This window comes from Mesoplodon bidens (genome assembly GCF_964165515.1).
Source record: "Mesoplodon bidens genome assembly, chromosome: 3".
NCBI lineage: Eukaryota > Metazoa > Chordata > Mammalia > Artiodactyla > Ziphiidae > Mesoplodon > Mesoplodon bidens.
The window spans coordinates 14,556,311-14,582,686 of NC_138178.1; the positions used below are offsets into that span (position 1 = coordinate 14,556,311).

Genomic DNA, 26,376 nt, shown 5'->3' on the forward strand with positions numbered 1-26,376 from the left:
GCCCTGGTCTGTTCTCCACGTGGCAACCAGAGCATCTCTTTGAAACACAAGTTAGATCATGTCATTCTTTTGCTACCATTTCATTCGGAGTATAACCCCAATCCTTACCGTTGCCTTACAGGGCCTGCACCTGATATGGGCCCTGACTGCGGCCCTGAACCATTTGCTGCCTTTTTCGGTAGACTCGTCCACTCCCGCCATCCTGGTCTCCCCGCTTTACTCACATCTTCCAAGGAAGCGCCCACCCCGGGCCTTCACATCTGCTGTTCCCCCTGCTTGGAACACTCGCCCTCCTGCCACACCCAAGGCATGTGCTTGCCTGGATCCGTTTCTGCTCAGATGTCACTTTATCAGAGAGACCCTCTCTAAGTACCAGAGATAAGGCAGCACCCCTTCCCATTCGGTCTGGCCCTTTACTCTTTCTTCATAGCACTTGACACCTGAAATATGTAGTTATTTGTTTATGTGCTTGTCTGCCTCTGCCTCACTGGGATAGACGCTCCACAGTGGCTGGGATATTGGCTATTTTGTATACTCTATCTCCAGCTCTTAGAATAAGCACTCAACAGATATTTGGTGAATGAATGAAATGGTCAAATTAATATTTTTTTCCACTCATGCCACGTCACTTTTTAAACAAATTGAAATATAATTGGCATACAACATTGTATTATTGTAATACATTGTAATAATTGTAAGTGTACAAAAATTAATATCTTAAAAATTAGAACTGCATATACAAATACATGTGAGTTCTTTTAAAAATTAAAATTCTATTGTGGAAGCCTTTCAAGAAAATTCTTCCATTTTTGTTTTGATGATGTTTTGATGCGTTCCAATGGCATTAAAGCATAGCTGAAAAAAAAAACCCTAAAATGGAAACATTCCCAGGGTATTTTCTTTTCTGGTCGGGAGGCAAAGAAGTAGTATCCATGATGTCTTGGTTGCTTTGAAATTTGGGGTCCCCTTTGAAATGTGTATTACACTGGGCCCTGGTAAGGAGGTGCTGAGTGACTCCACAGAAGGAGGAAACTTTCATGGTGATGACAGCTGTTTGATGAAAACCTTTAGTGTCCTTAGTTAATCATACGCATTTATTTAAATACTATTCTAGAAATTGGAAAGCATTTTAGAACAATACTTGTTAGTGGTAAGATGAAGAAAAACAGGTAATGTTCGTATTGAGAGATGCCATCTTTTTTTCTTACAAAAATTTTTAAAAATCTCATTAATAGCTTTTTAATATGATTTTTTAAAAAATGTATTTACTTATTTTATTTATTTATTTTTGGCTGCATTGGGTCTTTGTTGCTGCGCGCAGGCTTTCTCTAGTTGTGGTGAGCGGGGGCTACTCTTTGTTGTGGTGCGTGAGCTTCTCATTGCGGTGGCTTCTCTTGTTACGGAGCACGGGCTCTAGGCACGCGGGCTCAGTAGTTGTGGCGCACCACCTTCGTTGCTCCAAAGCATGTGGGATCTTCCTGGACCAGGGCTTGAACCCATGTCGCCTGCGTTGGCAGGCGGATTCTTTACCACTGTGCCACCAGGGAAGCCCTTTTTTCCAGATTTTATTGATTTCTTTAAATTTAGATTGGAATTTTATATGATAAAATGTGTTATGTCCTAGAAAGGTGTCCTTTAATGTTGGGCTGTCTTCCCGCCTTTGACGTGTGTGGCAGCGCGGTCCCGTGGTGGACAGAACACTGTGCGGGGGCAAGAGACCATCCCGCTCTCCCACTGCTGGGTCTGGGTTCTCGGGCGGTCACCTAACCTTATCAAGCTCGGCTTCCACATCTGTAACAAGAAGGATGTAGAACAAGTAGCTTTTCTATTCTAAGATACTTTACATTTCCTAAGCTAAGTGCCATAAATTAAATAAACTCCTTTTTCTTTCTCTTCTTTCTATGTATGAGAATGTGTTTATGTCCTGAAGGTGACCTGTTTTACTTTTTGAATTAAATGGCTGGGCAGTTATGAGAGTCATAGTTTCAGGGTCCTTTTTTCTGAGTTACAGGAAATTTAGCTTGTTAGGACAAAGGGTTAAACAATCAGCTCATTTCCTTGAGGCAGAAGTACAAAGTTTTCATCATTCACATTTGGTTTTCATGAGCATTAACATAAAAGCCTTCTCCTTTACATTTTTATCATTGTTTTAGTTATGCATTTCTCATGATGTTTTCCCATCTTGCTTTGATTGCTGAATATTTTCATTGTCTTATGTGATTATTTTGGGCTTTCTTTAGTTTTTGGTCTACTTTCTGAGGTATTACATTACCAAAGGGTTTGCATTTTCCATATCTACTGTGTTACTTCGATTCAATAAAGGAGGCTTTTATTTAAATTTCATCTAATTTTGTTTTGATTCTTGAATAGTATTATTTGAAATTATCTTTATTGCCTTCTGGTATTAGATTAGGTTAACTTATTTTCATTTGACACACAGTTTCTTGAGTGGAAACAATCCTGATGGTTTCTGCTTATTTCACTGTGAGGTTTTCTTTGATCTCTGTGTTTGTCTTTTGGTCACTTACCAGCAACATGTATTTGCCTTCTGGTACTGCTTTGTATTCCTTTGGTTTTCCTTAATTCACAGTGTTTTGTATTGCTGGTATTTTCATGTGTTTGCCATCTCACCCAATATTTACCCTTCTCAGTTTGAACTTGTGTTCAGTTTTGCTTCAGGTATTTTATGTTTTCCTCTGGAGCATAAAGAGGATGGGGGTGTGATGGGAAGGAAAACCAGATGCACTTTTCAAAGCAGACGTTGTCAGTGTTCCAACCTTGTGAACTTTTCCATTTTGCTGTGAAAGAATCTTATTGGTATGACCTAGTCCTGCCTTAACTGGTGGAAAACAAGTTTCTGAGTGCTAGGACAGGTCCAGCTGTGCTGTACTTATAGCACCCCATCCCATGTAATATGTCCTCAAAAGAGGTTGGGTTGCAAGAGATGCTTCAGTACATCCTGGAACTCTCAGTTATCATCCATAGGCGTGCCGAGAGGGCAGTGCACCAATTAGGTAGCCAGTAGCCGCGGTAAACACCCATAACTCCATCTGTTTATTCACCAAACATTTATCCAGTATTTCCCGTATGTGTTAGATGCTGGAAACAACAAAAATAAAAAATATACTTATTGTCTTCAGAGAACTTGCATTCTAGTGGGTGAACCAGATACATAAATCCATTGTGCTCAGGAAGGCATTATGATAGAGTAATATAAAGAGTTAGAATTAGCCAGGCAGAGAAATGGGAAAGAAGTGTTTTAGGAAGAGAGGTAGCATATGAGAGAGAACACAGCACATTGGAAACCTGGTGTGTTTTGGCATATCTTGAGCCCAGGGGCTGTGTGTCTAGGAGATGGGCTGAGGAAGGCCAGAACCACAGTGTGGGCAGCGCTGAGCCAGTGTCTCTTCAGAGACAGGGTTCTGCTGAATATGATTTCTGGGAACTTTTCCTTGGGCTTTATCGTGCAGGAGATTTAGAGGCTATTTAGAGGACCAGTTACCTAGACTGGTAGGTAATTGAGTCTCTGCCTTGGAAGTTTTAATCCACTTTGGGAGCTTGTCTAAGCATCCAGTCTGCATTGGATGATTTAGACTCTACCAAGAGACTTGACTCCTTGGGCATCAAACAACCAGAAGGCCTTCTTATCAGTCTTCTGGAAGGGTTAATAGTGTAGAAGACAGCATTGTGGATTTTTATTTCAAACATCACAACCACTCTTACTGTTGACATTTGTCATTTGTGTAGAAGAGCAGAAACACTAAAACTCTAGTGACTCCCAGACTCCAGACAAAATAGCCAACAGCTGGATGTTTAATACACATCTTAACTCTTAGGTCTGGAACCAAAATTTTATTTCCTGTCTTCCCCACAAAACGAACAAACAAACAAACATCTCTTCTTGCTTTTGTTCACCATCTCAGCTGATGACACAATCCTTCACCCAACTACTCAGGCAAGAACTGTGGCATCATCCCATTACCTTTCTTCCTCTCACACTTCACATCTAATCCATCTGTAAGCCTGTCGACTCTCTTCAAAATGTATCTGCCCCCCATCCAGCCACTTCTCATCACATCCACTGCACCCCGAGTGAGTCACCATCCTGTCTCCTTGAGATCATGGAAATCAGCTCCTGGTCTTTGTAATTCCATTCTTACCCTATCAGTCTGGCCTCCACCTGGCTGCCAGTGACCTTAAAAACTTGCACCTGATCCCATTACATCTTTGCTCAAAATAATCTAATGGCTCCAATCACACATATATAATAAATGTCTCAGTTGTGATTACCATTTAGATAGTTGGAATAACATAACTACACTTACTGTACTGGGAGAATGAGGGAAATGGTAAGTAAGTTTGTTTTTTTTTTTAAATTTTATTTATTTATTTATTTTTGGCTGTGTTGGGTCTTCGTTTCTGCGTGAGGGCTTTCTCTAGCTGCAGCGAGCAGGGGCCACTCTTCATCGCGGTGCGCAGGCCTCTCACTGTTGCAGCCTCTCGTTGCGGAACACAGGCTCCAGATGCGCAGGCTCAGTAGTTGTGGCTCACGGGCCTAGTTGCTCCGCGGCATGTGGGATCCTCCCAGACCAGGGCTCGAACCCGTGTCCCCTGCATTGGCAGGCAGACTCTCAACCACTGCACCACCAGGGAAGCCCGGGAAGTAAGTATTGAAAGAGGTATTGGAAAGTAGGTGAGGTACAGGTTTGGTGAAAGAGAAAGAAAGTTGCCTCTTCAAGAGTGGAAAGAAAATAGAAAATACCTAACAGTAAAAATAAGGAAAGAGCATTATAAAGCCCCAGCCCTTAGCAACTGCCATTCTATTCTTTGCTCTATGAGTTTGACTATTTTAGGTACCTCATATAAGTAGAATCATGCAGTATTTGCCCTTCTATTTGCTTAGTATAATGTCCTGTAGGTTCATCCATGTTGTTGAAAATGGCAGGATTTCCTTCTTTTTTAAGGCTGGATAATAATCCATTGTGTGTGTATACCACACTTTCTTTTTCTATTCACCTGCCAGTAGTCATTTGGGTTGCATGCATGTCTGGCCGCAGTGAACAAGGGACCACAGATGTCTCTTAGAGATCAGTGAAATGCAGATCTCTTCAAGATCAAATGAGATATCACCTCATCTGTTAGGATGGCTATTACCAAAACAAAACCAAAACCAAAAAAAGATAAGAGTTGGTGACGAAGTGGAGAAATTGAAACTCTTACGCACTGTTGGCGGGGATGTAGAATGGTGCACACACTGTGGAAAACAGTATGGATGTTCTCCAAAATGTTCTAGATATGTTCCAGCAATCCTCCTTCTGAGTAGGATTCATAACTCTTTTTTACTACCTGACATTTCATTATGTATTAATTAGTTTGTGTAGTGTCTATGTTTCCCCCAGAATATAAACTCTGTTAGAACAGACACTTTCTGCATGCTTGGTTCTCTATTCTCTATCTAGCACCTAGAACAGTACTTGTATTAGACACTCAGTAAATACTGTTAAATATATAAATAGATTCAAATTAAATCTGATCTGAAATATAAAGAAACAGCTTTGTTGCATGTGTTAAATCACTAAAACTTGGCATTAGTCTTTAATTTATTAGTGTCTAATTAAAGTTACTTTGACCTGAGAGTAACAGTGCAATAATCATCCTTATTATAACTTTTTAAAAAGCAGTCATGAAGGATGTATCACCAGAATGTAACATTGTGACCTGTGTTTATTACAAAACCTGAGTCAGCTAATGACCTTTCATAACCAAGAAATCAGTAAATTATTCCTACGTTAACACTTCCGTTCTCGTATAAATACTTCTCTCTCAGTGTTTTGTTTGTTTATTGAGGACATCTGTCCTCAGTAGGGACTCAGTAGAGTAGAAGTGCCCATCAGAACTCTAAAATTCATACCTTTCATGGCTTCTGTCTCAGTGTACTCTAGTTTATTGTTCAATCATGAACTCCATGGAGACAGAGAATAGAATGTGCCATGTGGCTTTCCTTCCAGAGCCTGGCACAGGACTGCGGGTGCTCAGTGAAGAGCAAAAGCAAGTCATCGCTTTCCTAGGCTCAGCGAAGACCTCTAGGATCTGCCTTAAGCTCCTAAGGGCAATAGCTGTCATTAAAAGCTGAATTTGCCATGAAACTGGGAACAGAAATGTTAAACGCAGGCACAATAATAAACTACTAATATATTTTGAAAGGGATGGATTGTATCCAACCAGCACTGTTTCCAAATCTCTTTTAATATGAATAGTGTCCATAAACTCATAGTCCTTTGCCCAGTATTCACATTAATTTTTCTGTTGATTCTCTTTTGCCATTGAAAATCTGTCTTATGATTTATAGATGCCATTCTGTCAAGTTCATGTTATTGGCTTTCAGTGATGAGCAATTTTAAAATTAGATAACCAGAACAACCTACAAGAAAATACACTCCAAATTTTAAACTCTTTGCCATCATTTGAAATAAACTATCCAGGAATTCTATATTCGCCACTAATTCAGTTTTCTGATTACTGATTGACAACCCCCAATCCCTTGAAAAAAATCCAACTCCTTCCCAGCCTGACTTCTGTAAATAAAATACATTCAGTACGAGAATCCCAGTTGTATTATTTCCCTTCTATATATATATTTTTTTTTTAATTTATTTATTTTTGGCTGTGTTGGGTCTTCGTTTCTGTGCGAGGGCTTTCTCTAGTTGCGGCAAGCGGGGGCCACTCTTCATCGCGGTGCGCACGCCTCTCACTGTCGCGGCCTCTCTTGTTGTGGAGCACAAGCTCCAGATGCGCAGGCTCAGTAATTGTGGCTCACGGGCCTAGTTGCTCTGCAGCATGTGGGATCTTCCCAGACCAGGGTTTGAACCCGTGTCCCCTGCATTGGCAGGCAGATTCTCAACCACTGCGCCACCAGGGAAGCCCTCCCTTCTATATTTGACTGTTATTTCCGATCGAAATTTGAGACATTTGCTAGCATCTGTCAAAAAAGTGATGGTTTAGTGTCTTTATTTAAGTTTAGGAAGATTTAAGGAGTTGATGATTGAAATACAAAATTTCTGTGATGAAAACCAATTTATAGGAAAACAAATGATTCCTTTATAATATAAAATCCAATTAGTAGAACATGACAATTATATTTAGCCATCTAGGCAGTGCATCTAGCCTAGAAAAAAAAAAAAGCACACAATGTAAATTGTTAGAAACTTTTAGTTAGTTCTGTTACTCCCCCAAGAAAAAGGTTCAGGACTGACTGAATTTGAAGTCCTTAGAGAAGCTCATATTCCTAGTATCAATAGACTTGGAATGAAAGAAACGTCATAAGTTTCCTTTTCTGAGTGTGAAGTTGGGGAAAGGATCAAATACTAATGAATAGCACTTGTTCCAAGATGCACATGTGTCTTTCATTGATTTGCCAAAATTAAATCAAAGGGTTCCATATGTGTCTGAAGGAGAACCATCTGACACTTAAAGTAGCAAACAATAAAACTTTAAAAATATATTTCCTGTGAAGCTGAGTTGATTGGGAAAAAGAGAAGGTTTGATCATCAGGAAGGATATAAATGTGGCTCTAGCATATGTGTCAAATGAGTAAACTTTGGAAGAGCTTTATAAATCGTAAGTGGCGTACATGTAAAGGAGAGAATAGGTATTCTTGGTTTTTTATTTCTTATTTTGTTGATTAGTTCTTATTAGGTACTGTTAAACATTGGCAGTGAAAATGGAAATGGTAGTTTTTGTTTTTTATGGATCAAAATTGATGTCCAAGTTGGATACTAGACTGAGTGTACGTATATTTACATTTCTGTCTTACACATAAAACAGTCAAGTCGTAATGTTATCTTTGTAGTGACTAATTTCCCTGTTCTCCCCCAACTTCCTATTTCATCTAGGTGCCCACATCCTCCCGCCCCAAGCCCCAGGCTAGTAGATCATGAGGGTTGGATCCTGACTTTACAGGAACTACTTAAGATGTCCACGGGCTGATACAGCTGGGCGATGTATCGAGTTTCTGCCTTTCAGTTTGCTCATTAGCTCCTGTTGCCTGGGCTCGTTGTCACGTGCCGTTTCTCTTGTGACCAGATTTCCTATTTCTTATTGTCTGATCTCCCTCCCCCCAAATATTCCTGATCTGTCCATGCTGCATTTCTCAGACATTCTGGTTCTTGATCTTTATCTTATGCCCTATACCTGGCCCATGTGTACTGAACTTATTGTTTACTAGTCTCTCTGTCAAGCTCTTTCCTAGACCCTGTTTCAAGGTCCTTATACTTGTGTGCCTTTGATCACAACGACCCATTGCTCACCTCCCTACCTGACTGTGACTCCTCCTACCTGCCTATTTCACCAGCCCCTGCCACTCACCTTGAACTTAGACCTTGGGCTCTGGGAAAGCCAGACAATCCTTTAACACTCATTTTCCCACATTTCCCTATCTTCAAATCATGTCAGGGACACATTGAGTCAGTTTCATAAATGTTCATTGGTTGAAGAAAATATACCTGCTCATTCACAAATGTAATCAATACTGAGACATGTCTAGATGTGATATTTAGTGTGGGTTATCGCTAGGGGAGTCTAATGTAAAACTATTCAAGAACTCCTCATGGATTGATGGTATTCCTTAAGGGTCAGTATCTGAATTGATTAGTATGAGAATAAACTAAATGCATAGTCCAGTTTTAAGTCTTTGAGAATATATTATGTATATCGATCCAACAAGTATTTACAGAATTACCTCTTCAATAGTGTAATGAGACTTTCTTTCACTGTACTTGAATGATGATGAATGTTGCTATATAAGATTGATTTACACAATATCAGCAGTAGTGGTTACTGAGGAAAATTGGGATTTGCTATGAGCTGACTTTTCAGTCATGGCATAATTTGTGTGTAAAGGCTCGTCTCAGTGGTATGGCTTACCTAAATGGAAACAGCGTCCCCATCTACCTACTATCCTATTGCTTTCATCTTATCAAAGAACTGCCCCAAATTATATAGTTCTTGTCAGGAAACCACATACATATCCACACTGTACATTACTTTAATTTCTTTTTTGACTTGTTTTTTTTTTTTTTTTTTTGCGGTATGTGGGCCTCTCACTATTGTGGCCTCTCCTGTTTCGGAGCACAGGCTCCGACACGCAGGCTCAGTGGCCATGGCTCACGGGCCCAGCCGCTCAGCGGCATGTGGGATCCTCCTGGACCGGGGCACAAACCCGTGTCCCCTGCATTGGCAGGTGGACTCTCAACCACTACGCCACCAGGGAAGCCCTTTTGACTTGTTTCGAGGGATCGTGTACGTATGCCTGTAGACACAGATACATGCCATATGGATTTTGTGCCATGAGAATATTATTAAAGACTCTCTAATCTGGGGCAGAAATTATTTCCTTTTCCATCAGTGACAGACCTGCTCATATTTGCGGTTGGGTTACGGTTACAAGTTGGGGAGTTTATTCTGGCTTTGATAGCTAAAAATTAGAAATAAATCTGAGAAAAAAACTACGCAAGTTGAAATTCAAATCTAAATGTAGGAGTAAATTGGCTAGATTATTCTGAAGCAAAATAGCAGACATTCTTCAATCCAAAGTGCTCTATTTCTATTCAAACCACATTTCTTCTTAGCTCAGTTCTGTCAGAGAACATCCACAGACTTACGTTTTCTAGAGAGAAAACAGCGTTGAAATCAAAACGTATTGCTTTTCTGGGCTTTCGAGAGTAATTAAGTGTAACTGGCAGATAATTTAAAATATAACTAATTTTGTGTCTTTTTCAACATTTAGGAATTGCAGAGTCCCAAAACAATATTTTAGAAGTTCTTGCTTGAGACAACTAGGCCAAATATATAAATGAAATGGTGAAATGTAATGTATGTATGCATTGTTCTGAAAAGTACATAACCTATATATGTTTCCTTTTGCGGTTAACAGGTAACTAGGAATCTTTAAATAGCCAACTTATATTTGATTGAAGCAACATTATAAGTCTATCGTTTAAGTTTAGGGAAGAAAATAGTTAAATAGTCTCCTGGACTTAATTGTATTTTCACCTAGATTCTTCGAATGTCTGTGGGTGTAGAGCTTGTCACTATGCTGATGATGACTCAAGGGAGTGACATTTTTCAGGCAGTTTCTACAGAATGACCTTGAAAATTGTTCGGTGGCGTCATGATGGGGGTCTTGGCTGCTTAGTGGGAAAGTGGTTGATTCATACTAGGAGACGTGATTTGAACATAGACCTGAAATTATTCATACAGGATGAGGTGACTGAATGACAAGCGCCCTAGGTAACGTAGGACAGTATTGGCAATGGGGAAAAGCAAAGGTTAAACTTGTGTGCACACACACACACACTCCAGATAATTATCAGATGCCAAAATGACCCTTAGAAGAAATCTAAAAGCCATTGCTTCAGAAGTGATGCTACTGTCTGTGATTTGAGCTTGCTTTTCCAAAAGTGAATGAATTATTCTCACTATAATCCCTTCCAGAGATGTCCTGGCACACCTCATCAACCACAGACACAGAAACTTTTTGTGGGGTTTGTACCCCAGAGTTTACCACAGAAAAGTCAGTGACAACTAGAGTTGCCCCTGTGAGCATAAGAAGCCTGCTTTGCATATCTCCCCATTAAACCTCTTTCTTTTTTCTTTCCCCCTCTCTAACTCCTGTCTGCCCCACTGGCAGGAGTGCATGGTTGATGCTGACTCTTCTGACTTCAGGTCAGGTCCTCCCCACTCCTAGAAGACCCTCTCCAGACCATAGCTCTCTTCCACATTTCTGAATTCACAATGCTTATTTGTAAATTAACCTCATGCTATCTTGTCATTTCTTCCATGACCATTTTGGTGTGGTACAGCCCAGAGTTTGGTTTCTGGAGTCAGACTGTTGGCATTTAAATACTAGCTCCCACATAGCTCTGATATTTTTGACCAAGTTATGAATCTTGCTAACCTTCAGACTCTCTGTCTGTAAAATGGGCATTTACCATCTGTCAGATGGTGACAATTCCACCAGCTCACGCATGTGACACTCTAGGCACAGGGCCCCGCATGGCATAAGGAGAGGGACCAACCATACCAATTTGCCCGAGACTAAGGAGGTTCCTGGGAAGCAGAACTTTCAGTGTGAAACCCGAGAAAGTTCCAAGCAAACTGAGTTAGTCCTCCTAGCTGTAAGCATTTCATTTATATTATTCAAATTTTATCATATTCATATTTTGTATTCCTTGGGAATCCTACGTTACATCTTTCCCCCATTAAGGTTCACAGAGGCGCATACCTAGGTGCTTAAACATCTTCATGTGTACTGCATTTTCTTAAAGGAGGTTTGCAGTACTTTATAGTAATAAAATTCATAAAAGACTGGAAAATTAAAACAAAGTTGACATGGGAGTCTAGAAGGAGAAATTGTTAGGAATATAGCATTGGCTTGAGAGATAATTTTTGATTTTGCAAAGACATTTTTTAAAATGTATCTCAAATGCCTAGAACACTGCAAAGAATAAAAGAGGTTAACGATTATCTCCAGGAAAACATCATACACAAAAGAAAATATAATCACAGACTGCTACTGTTAAATCAAGTGATCAAGCAATCCCTAAGTGCGGCGTAGCTGCAGGGCTGTCTCACCACACTTCATAAACCCAGCTGGTAAGAAAACAAAGAAACCTTTATACCCACGACACAGCAGGCAGCATGGGCTTCATGTAGCCACAGTTCCCCTTGCCCCTCCACCCCCTGAGTTCCAAGGAAGTACGTGGCCGGTGGGTCATGGGAGCAAGCACAGGTAGATGCTGAGAACACAGTGGATTTTTGTCACAGCTGAGAAGTGCTAAGCTTAGGAAACTCGCAATCATGTAAGGGGACCACTAGCAAACCTGCTCAACGGGGAGACATTATCTGTATCAACCTGGTTAGGAAGCAAGTCTTCTCTGGGGAGGAAAGGGAGACTTTATTATTGCAAAGATGGTTCTTGGCTGCCCAGTCTCCCTTTCCTCTCAGATAGTGACCCGGAAGTGGGGACTTTATTAGTCCACCCCCCCCGTTGCTGGTGCCACGTGGCTCTTGCCTCACCAGGAGTGTCAAATGTTAGCCCCCGCCCCCGCCCCCGCCCAGTTATCCTGTGGTGAGCTTCCTTGTGGCTCAGCTTTCTTCCCACAATCCCCAGTTGCTTCTTGAGCCCTGGGTTAAACATTTGCCTCCACAAGTAGAAAAAAGTCATGGGGTGTGTGTGTGCTTTAGCCTGTTCAGCTGCTATAACAGAATACCATAGACTGGGTGGATTAGAAACAACACATATTTATTTCTCACAGTCCTGGAGGCTGGAAGGCAGAGATGAGGGTGTCAGCATGGTCAGGTCTGCTGAGGGCCCTCTTCTTGGTTGCAGACTGCCATCTTCTCCTTGTGTCCTCACATGATGGAAGGAGAGCTAGCTAACTCTCTGGCCTCTTCTCATAAGGACACTTATCCCATTCATGAGGGCTCCACCCTCATGACCTAATCACCCAAAGGCCCCACCTCCAAAGAGCATCACATTGTGTGTGTGTGGGGGGGGCGGTTAGGATTTCAACATATGAATTTGTGAGGATACAGACATTTAGTCCATTGCAGGGGGAGAGAGGGAATTTGGGAGTAGCATAAATAGGGTCACATGTGCCTCTAAATTCGTGTCAGGTGGAGCAGAAGGACACCAACAGTAGCTTAGTTGTTCTTCATCATGGCTGCCCATTTGAATCACTTGGAAGATTAAAAAAATAAAACACCAGTGTCCACTCCCTCCCACTCCCACCCCAGAGACTCTGATTTAATCTGGGGGACCTGGACATAGCATGGTTTTAAAACATCCCAGGTGAATTTAATATGCAGCCAGGGTTGAAACTCACTGCAAGTAACTGAATCCTCCTCTCTCCTCCTTTCCTTCCCACAGTTCATGGCCCATACTGGAGCTGAAAATGTAAAATATGATATAGTAATGATTGCTTTTATTTTTACATATGGCTTCCAAAGTTTGAGCAATATTTTATATCACAGTGACGAGTATGCCTGTCTCTAAAACTTGGTGGTTTTAACTCAGTGGTAGCTGGTTTCACTTTTATGTTAAAGTCTGTTTATTCATAGTTTATTATGTAGCAAGGCTGTTTCTTAGGCAGTTGTCTATTCACAGCTTATCGTTAAAAACCAACAACTAAAACCTAGAGGCAGTCTGGCTTGTTTCTGTTTACTGCAGGGATGGAAAAGCATTTTCTATAGTGCTAGGAATTTTCTCAGATTAAAAAATAGCATCTTGTTGCTGGATTAGGCATAATTGTTGTGGATTTAGTACCCACTGTAGCTTGTGGAGAGAATCAGAGGCCACGAGGACTTGAGGCTCTGGCATGGAACTCTTGGTGGCATGTGCAAAAGCTATTTGAGCAAAAAAGGTTCACATCATGGGCCTGTTTTATTACCAGTTAGCTCAACCACCGTGTTCATGGCCTACATGAGATCTAGTTAGGATCTAGCTCATTATTTAATATTTACTTCAAAACTAACAGCATCTTCATACTTTCTTTTTTATGTTTATGTCTTCGTTCAGTTTAGCAATTTTCCTGTGATTGTCTAAATAGAGATTTTTTTTTGTCCTGGGGGGAAAAAAAAACCTCATTAAGTTCTTTGACATGCATTAGCTGATAAAACCATAGTAAAGTGTTAGAAAATATTTCTAAATATTTTAGAATTTCTAAATATCTAAACTATTTCTAAATATCTAAAATATTTCTGATTTCATTGCATCTTGTATTCTTCATTGGAAAATTCCCGAGGGCTGATTTTCTCCTTATTCTAGATTTTTTAAAAAGTTAGCTAATTGCTATAGACTTAATGCTTGTGTCCCCCCCCCCACCCAAATTCATATGTTGAAATCCTAACCCCCAATATGATAATACTAGGAGATGTAGCATTTGGCAGGTGATTAAGTCATGAGGGTGGAGTCCTCATGAATGGGATTTAGTGCCATTATGAAAGAGACCCCACGGAGCTCCCTCACCTCCTGCCATGTAAGGACTCAGCAAAAAGATGGCCTTCTGTGAATCAGGAAGCAGATTCTCACCAGACACCGAATCTGCTGAAGCTTTACTCTTGGACTTCCCAGTTTCCAGAACTGTGAGAAATAAATGTTTGTTGTTTAAGCCCCGCAGTCTATGGTATTTTTTTATACCCACCCCAGATGACCTAAGACATCAGTAAAGCACCATTTTTATTTTTATGTTCTGCATTTGGAGTTTGGCCATCTACTATTACTCTATGGTCATTGTGAGGCTGTCAAAACCTCCACTCCTTCTGTAATGACCTGAGACTTTTATTGTGGTGTCACTGTGCAGAGATGATTGTTCTGATGCCTTCCTGCTTAATCTCCCAGCCTCTGTATTTGTATTCTATAAAGTGGGAATGACACTTGTATTAGAGAGTTATTCTGTTAATTAAGGGGCAATATATAAAGCACCAGGCACATGGAGGACACTTCCATAATTCTCTTTCTCTTCTCCCATCTACTCTGGGTACCTCCCCCAGAGTGGACATTTTTGGGGGTGCTTTTTCTACTTTTAATTTGGGTGAATTTCTGTGGTTCATTCACTCTAATCTTTGTATGTTTACATGTATTTCCTTATTTTTCCAGTTTCAGATTTCTGAATGCTCCTAAAAATTTTTCTTCCTCCATTTTTATCTTCTGTTTTATGATGTTCCTGTCTACTTACTTCTTTCTTTATCTTGATTTTACCTCCTTCAATCATAAGAATAAGCCTTAATTAGAAAATATTAGTGTTGGCTGTTTATGTAAGAATTTATTGTGCACTAGAAGAGAGATTTCAGTTTTATAAATACTATAGGACATTTCAAATAGAGCCTGAAACCCTCAGAGCTTTAGTCATCTTCCAGACCTCTGGTCAATAAATCTTACCAACGTGAAATGAAAGTTGAGTCATACTTTTGTGTTTTGTTGTTGCCTTAATATAATGAAAGCTACTGTTTTGTGGCTTTTATGCTATTGAAATAGAAACTGCTCAACCTCAAGACTCTTGGGCTGGAAGACCATCATACCTTTACCACCATCTGTACTAATGCCCATGGGTTAAGGCTCCGAGCTTCCACAGCAAGGGATGCGGGTTCAATTCCCTGGTCAGGGGGAACTAAGATACCATATGCCGCTCTGTGCAGCCAAAAGAAAAAAATGCTCATGCTGTCTGACCACTAGTTTAATAAGGAGGGCACTGTGTGTTTTTCCCTTTCATAAGAAGTACTTGTTTGTTGCAAAATTAGCCTAACATCTTGCTTTTGCAAAACCCATTGAATTCCAGATTTTTGTGGACAATGTCTCATACTCACATGGATAAGCTATCTTTTACCCAAATCCATAATAAACCCAATTTCCAAAGCCATTACCTGAAATTTCCTTTTGCTTGTTTCACCTGTATTTCATAAAAAACTTACATGTAGCACAACAATAAAAAAGCAATGTTTGTGCCTCTTTTTAAATAGGGATTTGCTTTTAGTAAGTTGATTCCTCTGAGCTCTCCATTATATTTTTCATAGTCCTAATAGGAGCTTCCTAAAATATCTTCTATTGTACCAGGTATAAGGTAGATAACAAGTTTGATAACCCCAAAGAGACTTGCGTTAAATAATGTAAACAGAGAGGGAGATGGAAATAATCAATAAAGGCATGAGGAGAGACCATAAGGACAAGGTAATTTGTATTTACTCTGAGGTTTCTCATTCTAAACTCTCCTGCTCTCTCCAACCCACACATGTTTAGGATAAATACCTTCTTCTCCTTCTGTATTTGACAGTAGCTACAGATTCCTTTTGAAGGTCGGATTTGAACAATTGAGTAGGCATGAATTTTCATTTTTAAAAGCCAAAGTTAGAGAACACTTTTCTTCTTTTTAAAAAAATTTTTATTGCAGTATAGTTGATTTACAATGTTGTGTTAGTTTCTGCTGTACAGCAAAGTGAATCAGTTATACATATGCATATATCCACTCATTTTTAGATTCTGTTCCCATATAGGTCATTACAGAGTATTGAATAGAGTTCCCTGTGCTATACAGTAGGTCCTTATTAGTTATCTATTTATATACAGTAGTGTGTATATGTCAATCCCAATCTCCCAATTTATCCCCCCCCATTTCCCCTTTGGTACCATAAGTTTGTTTTCTACATCTGTGATCCTATTTCTGTTTTGTAAATAAGTTCATTTGTACCATTTTTTTAGATTCCACATATAAGCGATATCATATGATATTTGTCTTTCTCTGTCTGACTTACTTGACTTACTATGGTAATCTCTAGGTCCATCCATGTTGCTGCAAATGGCATTATTTCCTTTTTTTATGGCTGATTAATATTCCATTGTATATATGTACCACATCTTCTTTATCCATTCATTGGTCGATGAGCATTTAGGTTGCTTCCATGTCTTGGCTATTGTAAATAGTGCTGCAATGAACACTGGGGTGCATGTGTCTTTTTGAATTATGGTTCTGTATCTAGAGAACACAGTTAACTGACATTCTTGCGTTGTCAGTACTGATGGGTGCTAAACTGGGATTATCATGCACAACCTGTGTAAACATAAACGCGTTACAGCTGATGAGGTAGCATATTTAAGAGTTTTTTCATCATTGTCCTTTCCTGATCATTTTTTTCCCCAAAATATTTTAAGATGGTTGTGCGTGATTCTGTACATCAAAATTTAAATGTCATAGTTCAGTAGTGTAACAAAGGATTAAGTGTTTAATTCTTTATTTTAATTAATTGTCAAAGGTTACCTATTTAATCTTAAGTATTTATAAATAGATCAAAATAATAACGAAGAGATGACTTCTTTAAATGGATAAAAACCAGTTCAAGACTACTAGCCTGGGGATGCAGTTGGAGTCATTGACTAATAATGTATTTAAGGAAATGCCCTAAGTATCCTGAGCCATTTCCTTAATTGGGCAAAGGGCAGATGTCCAAGGCCATCCCTGCTCTAGGAGGGCAGTTAGCTTTGTCACTCCTCTTACGCCTGCATGCTTTGAGCATAGTGGACAGTGATTATTGTTAACATCCATGCAAGCTTACTAAGTGACAGGAAAGGTAGTAAGCTCTGTGCATGCATGAAGTCTCTTAAATACTTGCTGATAGTCAAGGGAGTAAATAAATGAATAGTCATTGCTTCCAGCTTCCAACACAAGAAAAAGCTCTTTTACTCAGCTAGTTAAGTAGGTCTAGATATTTATGGGAATTTCAGTATTTTTTCTTCATGAGTGAATTATAACAACATCCTTGACATCTATTGATGTTAATATTCAAATTGAGTTGATAATGTTAAAAAGTGCTGTTTTCTGACATATTTGGTGTTTAATCACTTTATAATATACTACAATCCATGTAAAGATCTTTCTCAAGAAAGACATTAAATAAACACAGTTGTAACAACATTGTAATATGAATTAATTCAAGAACTATTTAAAAAATCCCCATTTAACCAATATCATTATTATCTGGAGAACAGATTAATGATTTGTAATTTTCTGATGATTAAACTTCTTTAAAGTTTGATGTTCTCATATATCATTAGAATGAGTGTGCCACTTATAAAATATTAATTATTCATAATACCCAAGAATTATATCTGCTTTATTCTTTTATTATAACTGTCCTGAATAAATCAACCCATGATAATTTCTTTATATACTCAACCTGACTGAACAAAGATGACAACCTACTGTGGCTTTTTATAGCATGTATATCATAAAAGTTTTACTAGTGCATCATATAATTATTCAAGCCACAACGAAGGGCATGCCTACTAAAATACCTTCATTTATAGCCCATGATTCTGGTTATAAATACTTAAACACACACTACTGATTCTGTAGGGTTTTATCTAGCTTCTATATTGGTTTCTCTAGAATTCAGTTTTCTTCAAAACAGGAACTATGTCTTTTGCATGTCATTAATTAGTGGTGAGAACAGCACAAACTAAGTGAATGCTATCTTTTTTTATGTATTATAGAAGGATAATGTTTACAAAATTCTTTAAGTGGTTTCGTTCCTCAGGCTTTCATAGCATTATCCAGCTAACTTATAGCCAAAAATAAAATGGATAATCCATAATATTCTAAGTAAAATTTTCTTTTAAGGCTTAACAAACATTTGTTGCTAAACATATGCTATGTTTACCATCTTTGTAAAGGTAATATTCAACAGTATGTCTCAAAATATTGAAAGCACCCATTATTAGATATTCTGTGAAAACACTTATACCCTGTCGTTGACAATACAATTAAATTCCTTTAAATTTCTTTTTTTTTTAATTGAAGTATGGTTGATTTACAATGCTGTGTTAGTTTCAGGTGTACAGCACAGTGATTCAGTTATGCATATATATGTAAATCTGTTCTTTTTCAGATTCTTTTCCCTTATAAGTGATTATAAAATATTGAGCATAATTCCCTGTGCTATACAGTAGGTCCTTGTTGTAAATTCCTTCAAATTTCTTATTTTTATTTTGGAAAATACCTACAAGGATCATATGGCCAAATGAAAACAGGATTTTGTTAAGGGATTGCGGGAAATTTTTGTTTTGTATTTGTGTTGTTTTAACATAGCATCTGCAATAGAGTAATACAAATATTTCTAACATATTTAACTGCATGTTAAACTGATTACCTATATATGTCCTTAATTACTGAAATTTATACTGCTCTAGAGATCACTTATAATATCACTCTTCAAATTTCACATGACACTGAAAATAGCATTTTGTTTCAGAAATGTCTAGCAGAGCATGGGGTCACCTGAGGGCTTGGGAGGGGTACTTCGAGACTCGGTTTAAGGATTCTTTGTGTGTGTGTGTCTGTTTAATGTCCAGCACCTGTTCTTCCTGGAGCCTACCAGCAAAGCCATTCTCAAGGGTATGGGTACATGCATCAGACCAGCTTGTCATCCATGAGGTCAATGCAGCATTCACCAAATCTAGTAAGTGCCCATTTGAAGCATTCCTCCTTCCCTGGTTTTCATATTTTATCTCCAGAATATAAATGTACATAGAATACTGTTGAATTGAATATGGTACATTTTTTATATAAAAGGTAAATGATGATGTGTTGCACTGTTACAAGCTTCCCTAAAGAAGTGGAAGACATATAGGGGTAAACTGTTGAGAAGGGAAGGCACGATGAGAAAACATGTAAACAGTAAAACATACAAAGACTCTACCAGTACTATATCCTAATTGTTATCTCATGATTGGAAGTAGTCAACTATGGTCTTCATTCAGTAAAAAAAGCACAAATATCTGGTCATGTTAACTAGTTAATCAAAATGGCCCCTGAGAGCTAAATGACACAGCCAACATATGTCTTTGAGTCCTCCTCTGGAAATCTTGGAGTGCTGATTCATTCACTGAATGTAAGGCTTGGAAGCAGTGTTCCGGGTCATTTAGTCAAATGTGGCATCTTATGCTGAAATTGCTTCTCCAGGCTCCCGACACAGTCCCTTGGCCTTTGCCTGTGCACTTAGAAACAGGTGGCCCTTCTAAGCTTGTAAAATACCTTTTTTAAAATGTATTTTTGTTGAAGTATAGTTGACTTACAATATTATATTAGTTTCAGGTATACAACATAGTGATTTGGTGTTTTTATGGATTACGCACCATTAAAGTTATTATAATATTATTGACTGTTTTTCTGGGCTATACGTCACACGTCTGTGACCTACTTATTTTTTATAACTGGTAGTAAGGTATCTTTATTCACTCTAAGGTTCTTTGCATCTCAGCCAGTTTCCTCCGTCTATGAATACACTTGATTTTGAGATTGTCTGATATTATTAGCTAAACTCTTGGCCTCAAGTGAAAACAAATATAGTAAAACTCATTTTAAAAATTTCCTCATTATAACAAGGATTTAATTATACATACTTAAATATTCAGGACATTTATATGCTAAATTTCTATCACTGTGATACAAAAACCTATTGAGTATATTATGGATTTTTTCTTTTATTTGTTTTAAATATTTTTAAGAGGAAACAAAAATTTTTAGTAAAGTTCATTACCTCTGCCAGGGGACCGACGGTAGTGATTTGGCAGTGACTTGGACCTGTCTGCCACTATGGTGGGTTTTGTTCTCTGAAGAATGTGGACTAGGGGAGAATCTACATAATCTAAGGTCTCTGGGCTTATCTGAAGCTGGGGGAGTGGCTTTACTGCTTCAGAGCTTACTTTTTGACGGGCTAGCTCTTGTATTTAGCGGCTTGCTCTGGCCCCATTCTGGCCCCCAGTATTACGTCTTTTGCCAGACTAGTAACCTTGAGATGAACACAGTCAGGACAGACGGTACGCTCTGGTTTGCAGGACTCCAGATATAGATGTGCTTGGGAAGATTCCTGATAGTTACTTTATGTGTGGGTTGGTTTGTTGCGATCAGCATTTGTGGCTGTGACTATCTTGGTGTCCATCGTGTGACCCCATCTTTCCTTCCTCAGAGGACCTACCGAGCCATGTACGATTACAGTGCCCAGGATGAAGATGAAGTCTCCTTCAGGGATGGCGACTACATCGTCAACGTGCAGCCCATCGACGACGGCTGGATGTACGGCACGGTGCAGAGAACTGGGAAAACCGGGATGCTTCCGGCGAATTACATTGAGTTTGTTAATTAATCATTTTTCCTTGCCCTTTGAGCTTTGTTCTAATGTACACTAAACGTAATCTTTTTAAAAGATAGAAGATACTTTTAAGACAACTTGGCAGTTATTTTACAGTAATCTATCCTTCCTTTGACAATTAGACACGCAGGTACCAGGAAGAAGGAATGACTTCTGGGCTGAAAACAGCAGCATTTTCGGTAATTCGTATAAACAAAATAATTAGGTCTGGAGACCTGGTGCTGCTAATTGTGTTAATGTTTTCCTTTGATTGGCTATCGTGAACCCTTCTGGGAAAATGTATTTTTGTAGACTTTAATAGAGACGTTGATTGTCCCTTAAATGTCACAAGTATATGAAATAGCTGTCACTTTGGAATCACCAGAAGCCAGTCCTCTTAATTCAGTAACACAGCCGATAATTTAAAAACCATTTAGCTTTTGAGTCACGAGGCAATTTCCAATTCAAGTGAAAATTGCCTAAATATATTAAATGTAAGCAGTGGCAGAATGACAGTTTGGTTAAAATTATATTGACTGGTGGCCTTAGGGATCTAGAAACTTCTACTGAACAAAAAAATTTCCTTGTTCCCTGGGCCAACTTGGGTCTATTTATTTCTCATTTGTACCGAGGTATATCCTACTCTCCATTTACATTCTATGGACCTAAGTATATGCTTGGCTGCATAGAATGTCAGGACCAAATTACTTCACAGCTACTCTACAAAGGGCAAATTTTAAGGTCATCTATATTATTTCCCTAATACTAATAGCCTTTTACCCTGTTGCATGTCATGTAGGTTCAAGCTTCTGTAACATAGGCAGCTGCACTGCCTGCTCCTGTTATTAAAACAAAAAGTGTGGCTGATATCTAAAAGCCCTTTCCTCTAGTTGCCAGCTCATCAGAAAAACATAACTTGAAAAGTTGCTTGAGATTCTCTTGCCGCATTGCACTCTAGTTTTGAAGGATTTACACCTTAGGAAATAGATGTATACTCTAGCAAATAAGTGATTTAGGTGTTTATTGAACAGCTTTCATTAACTTAATGCCGCTATTGATTTAAAAGCAAAGAAAACTTCATAAAAGCCAGTTACAGAGTTGGCATACGAAGTGTGCTGGGGGAAGCCAGCGAACAAAAGATGACCAGCTCCGCACAGAGAGACAGGTGATCTGGTTTCTTATCTGGGAAAATGGTATTCAGATTCTGGAATGGGAATCTAGCCACTGAAACCGCTTAATGAAAAGACTTCCTTTCCACTTTCTGGTTTTTATTTTGTAAATCACATCCAGGGGTGAGACTGGGATGTCAACAGAGATTTGAGGTACAGGCCCAACAGGTTGTTCATTAAAAAAGAGATCGTTGTCACATTTTCATTTCCAAATGAGTGACTTTGCAGGCTCTTGCTGGATTCACAGCCGTGACCGTCATGTTGTGAAGTTTTACCTGGAGTCCACAGTCAAGATCACGGGAGAGACTAAGGTCCATCAGCAACTCTGTGTTTTTCTGACCATGACCATTAGTGAGACTTGCAACAGGGTAGCAGTCATGTAGGGTCTGACTCTATATCTGTAATGAAACTGAAAAAGTAAAGTTACAAAAATGCAATCAAATGTATGGGCCTTGGGGCTTTCTGCCTTAATGATATATTCAAAGAAATTAACAAAATATGCTGTAAAACATCTTTTACTGAAATGTTTATTGGTCCAAAGGCAAATGTTAATTCATTTACACCTTTGAAAAGTAAGCACATCATTTTGAAAACCTGTAGTCTTATTTTTATCGGGCTAAAAGAGTAATTAAATAAGCTTTATTACATTCAAGCTGCATCTACATGACACTGATGTAAAATTGAAAAGAGAAAAATTCAGGTAAATAACTAGAGATGTTTTGAGGGGGTTTTACATATTACCACATAGCCAGCTTGGCTGATTTTCTGTCATTGAAATGACCAGTTGTGATTCAGCTGATTAAACCCCATATCGGTCTTGGTGTCTTATACAAAAATCTGCAAAGACAAGCGGAACTTGGAATATTCTTGCAAAAATTTCTGTGCATTAAAACTGAGGGCAATAAGCTTGCTTAGTTTTATTATACCATTAAGTAAATATTTAAGATTCATCCAGACAGACTACTTTTTTGTGATTATAAAAGAGTAGTTGTTGATTAAATTTGCAGATGAAATGTAAGACGGGTACAATTTTTGATAAATAGCACATTTATAGGAAGCTCAAAGGAAACCGATTTGAAATGATGATTATAATTGGGGAAGTAACCATAAAGTAACAGCTTGACGTTTCATTGTTTTTCTCATCCACTGATTTCAAAATCAGATTCACTGAATGTAAACGTCAATGCTTATTTGGGGAATAATTCTCCTAAAATTTTAAGCTTCACATAATATTTGCATAGTAAAATGTTTCTGCTTTCCAGCCTTTAGGAATTAAGATCGGATCAGAATTTAACTAGAGGGCAGTTACTTTACAATAAAGACTGAGGGAGAACAAGTTGCACATGTTCCTGATGCTATGGTTTGATAGTGTTGTCACCATTACTAAAGCCTGTCAGGATATTAAGCATCTCAGCAGAAATATAGGAAACAATAGATGTATAAAACCAAAGTGCTATTTTTACAGCATCATTTTCAAAACTGTATTCTCGAACAACTTTTCTCCTTTCCACACTCCCCCTCTCGCCTTCGATTTGGCAGCAGGCAGATGCTACATATAACTCTGACAGCTCAAGAATGGTTTCAAAAACAATCCTTTTAAAAATCAAGTTAAAGAAAACTGTGTAAATGTCCGAGCACAGAGAGCATGCACCTGATTTTCTAAATGTGTTCTCAAACCTGATAAAAGCACAAGGGCAGTTTGATCGCTTTTCAAAGTTCCGAAAACAGAACTGTACATGGATCATCTCTCTCTTGAGAAGAGCATGGCAACAGAATATATTGCTTTTGGTGTAAGTTTCTGTAGTAGGCATTTTTACTAATTCTCGTTCTCTGGGAAAGCTTTCTATTTCTAACCTGTGGCAAGACAAAGTCTTCATGTCTTCTTGTTATTGTTTAGACATCCGCAGTGTAGCCCACTTTGAAATATTTATCTGGCTGCCAGATCTCCACGCTGTCCCTGCATCTTCTCAGGCCTCCCCCACCTCAGACACCACACAGGAATTTGCAAGCACAATTCCCAGGAGCACCTTGTATGAATATGGATGCGACTAGAGCAGCCCCTCTCTTGCCACCAGGTTCATTGCATGAGGATGACGGAGATACATTTTCGCCAGTCTTGCCACAGTGTTTCTTTCCTTATCCTCCATGTTGAGCTAGACAACACTCGGGGATTTGGGAAGCAGACTTTTCTAAACACACAGTGGAAGCTCGAGGTGCATCTCTTTTTCAGGTTTGTCCATCTCCAGTGGAATGTTTTTAATGAAAAGATAAAGGAAATGTGTGTGATCCTTTAATACACCTCCCTATATAAAGTGGATATATTATAGTTTATACCAAAATCATAATATAGAGATATAAAAATATATATAGGTGCCTTTTTGATTACCCTTGTTTATTCACTATGGTCTTGGAAAGAAAACCAAGCAAGCAAGCTTCTGCCTATTCTATAGTAATATTTTATTATATGATTGGTATTTTTTATGGTGGGGAAGTGAGATGCTCCTGACAGATACGAAAGGTGATAGATGATTGTATTTTACCTCTAGAGGTTTAGAAAATACTGACTTCTTCCGTCTATTTCTGAAAGGTTCTTTGTGGATTTATATATAGTTGAGATGCATAAACATTAACTTTAGGTTTGAGATTTAAAATACCTATTGTAAGATAGAAGAATTATGTTATGAGGCTGAATTCATTACACAAGATGAAATTCACTTCATAAATTCATTATACCTTAGCTATTTGCTTCTGATAATCTGAAAGTGGCTAGAGTACGGTTGTTTGGGGTAACTCGACATGGAGGTGAGAAAGCTTTAGTTAATAAGAAGCTGTGTAAACGAAGTTAAGAATGCTAAAACGAAGGTCTCTTTCTGAAGTATTCCATGCCCATTAGGGTTCTTTCCAGGCACTGTCAACCAGTGCTGATCCAAAAAACTCAAGACATTGTACGATGCTTCTGTGGTCATCATTCCCTGATCCACAAGCCTGGAAGGATCCCTAAGGCAAATCTCCTCCCCAGTTGTCCATGTTACTTCCGTATCTTCATGGGAATTCCATATGCTTTTTGTGTTTGATATGTGGTATTCAATTTGCATAGTATATACTTCTTTGTAATCCAGTTGCTGTTAAGAATGATTTATTTTAAAGGAAAAGAGAAAACTGCATCACAGTTCCCTTCTTCCGTGTTCATACAACGAACTGCTGAGCGTTTAGAAGCAGCACCGAGTGTGTTACAGGAGGGGTGTGGAACCGTTGGTCTTTGACCTGTGATTAAAACCCAAAATTGAATCATTGTGCAGATTGGCTTCTCTTTGCTTCAAAATATGTAGAATTGTCATCGATGATTAATTTGCAAGATTGTACTAACTTTGAGAGCATACAGTTTTACAGGAAACACTTCATGTTTTTAAAATGAAGGGGCTTACAGAACAATACAATGTTATTAATATAATCTGGCTTTTGTTATGCAAATTGTTAACACCAGCTATTAAAATATATTTTAGTAGAAATGCTTTAATTCATGTTTTTTTCCTCTACACTGTGAATCTTTAAGCCTTGGTGGACTAGAGCAACATCGTGCTGCCCAAAGGACTAACCTATGCAAACTAGTTCACATTTCAGTGGATGTCACAGTAATTGTGTAACAAGACGTTATTTCCCCCTGCATAATGTACAGCGGCACTGAAATAACACATTAAGCCTAGCATCATGTATGTATAGATAGCTACTCACAAACCCTTCACGGCTACCATAATCATTAGTATTACCATTCGTTTAAGAGCAGATCGCTGATTTATCTGTTAAAACGACGTCAACGATGTCAGAACAAGAATGACAGATGGATGCGTCGGCCTTGGCTTCCAAGTGGTCCCTGCAAGTGTTCTCCTGTGATAGAACCGCGTTCTCAGATGCGCTCTCTCCAGGGTATTATTATTCTGTGTCTTCTTTCTGTATTTGTAAAACATTATAACGCTTTAATTTCCTATCTCTACACATTCGGTTTGCTTAAATAAATGCAGGATATAACAAAATGGTTCCACTTGTTGGTTCTCACCTTGGTTTCTTGGAGCAGGGGTCATTGATAATACCCTGGGTATGGGTTTATCGAGACAACTCACGTCAAATGGCCTCGAAGGTCTGTGGTGGCCTCAGTGCACTAACCTTGGTGAGTCATTCAGAATGTGTCTTCTTCCCCCAAATAAACTTAGCTTTAAATGATAACAATATTATGCTTTTGCAAGCTCAGTCTCCTTCTGATTTTATATCAAAGTACTATAGTAATACATCATCGTAGTTCACTTCTTTCAAGATTAAATTCCTCATATGTCCTCAATAGTGCAGTTTTAATTTTCTTGTATTTGTAAGATGAAAGAAACAGCTTGCAGCAAAGAATAGAAAATGCACAAACTGAGTGCATGAAACAGGGAGATGCTCTGATTTCCCAGCTCAGAATGGCTCATTTATCATAGAGGAGAATTGCTTTTTTCCTGTTTCCCATAGTTGGAAAAAGTGAGTTACTTCCTTTTTTTGC

General features: G+C 38.7%; 1 protein-coding gene across 1 annotated transcript in view; it reads left to right on the plus strand.

Moving 5' to 3' along the window:
• The window catches only part of NEBL (nebulette), a 341,624-nt gene extending 315,740 nt beyond the window's left edge, over nucleotides 1–25,884 (plus strand). The window contains exons 6-7 of the mRNA XM_081229877.1: nucleotides 18,899–19,005; nucleotides 20,515–25,884. Coding sequence (XP_081086003.1) covers nucleotides 18,899–19,005; nucleotides 20,515–20,691 — 284 coding nt within the window. The 3' untranslated portion in view covers nucleotides 20,692–25,884. The remainder of the gene's footprint in view (nucleotides 1–18,898; nucleotides 19,006–20,514) is intronic.
• Nucleotides 25,885–26,376: the final 492 nt, after the last annotated feature.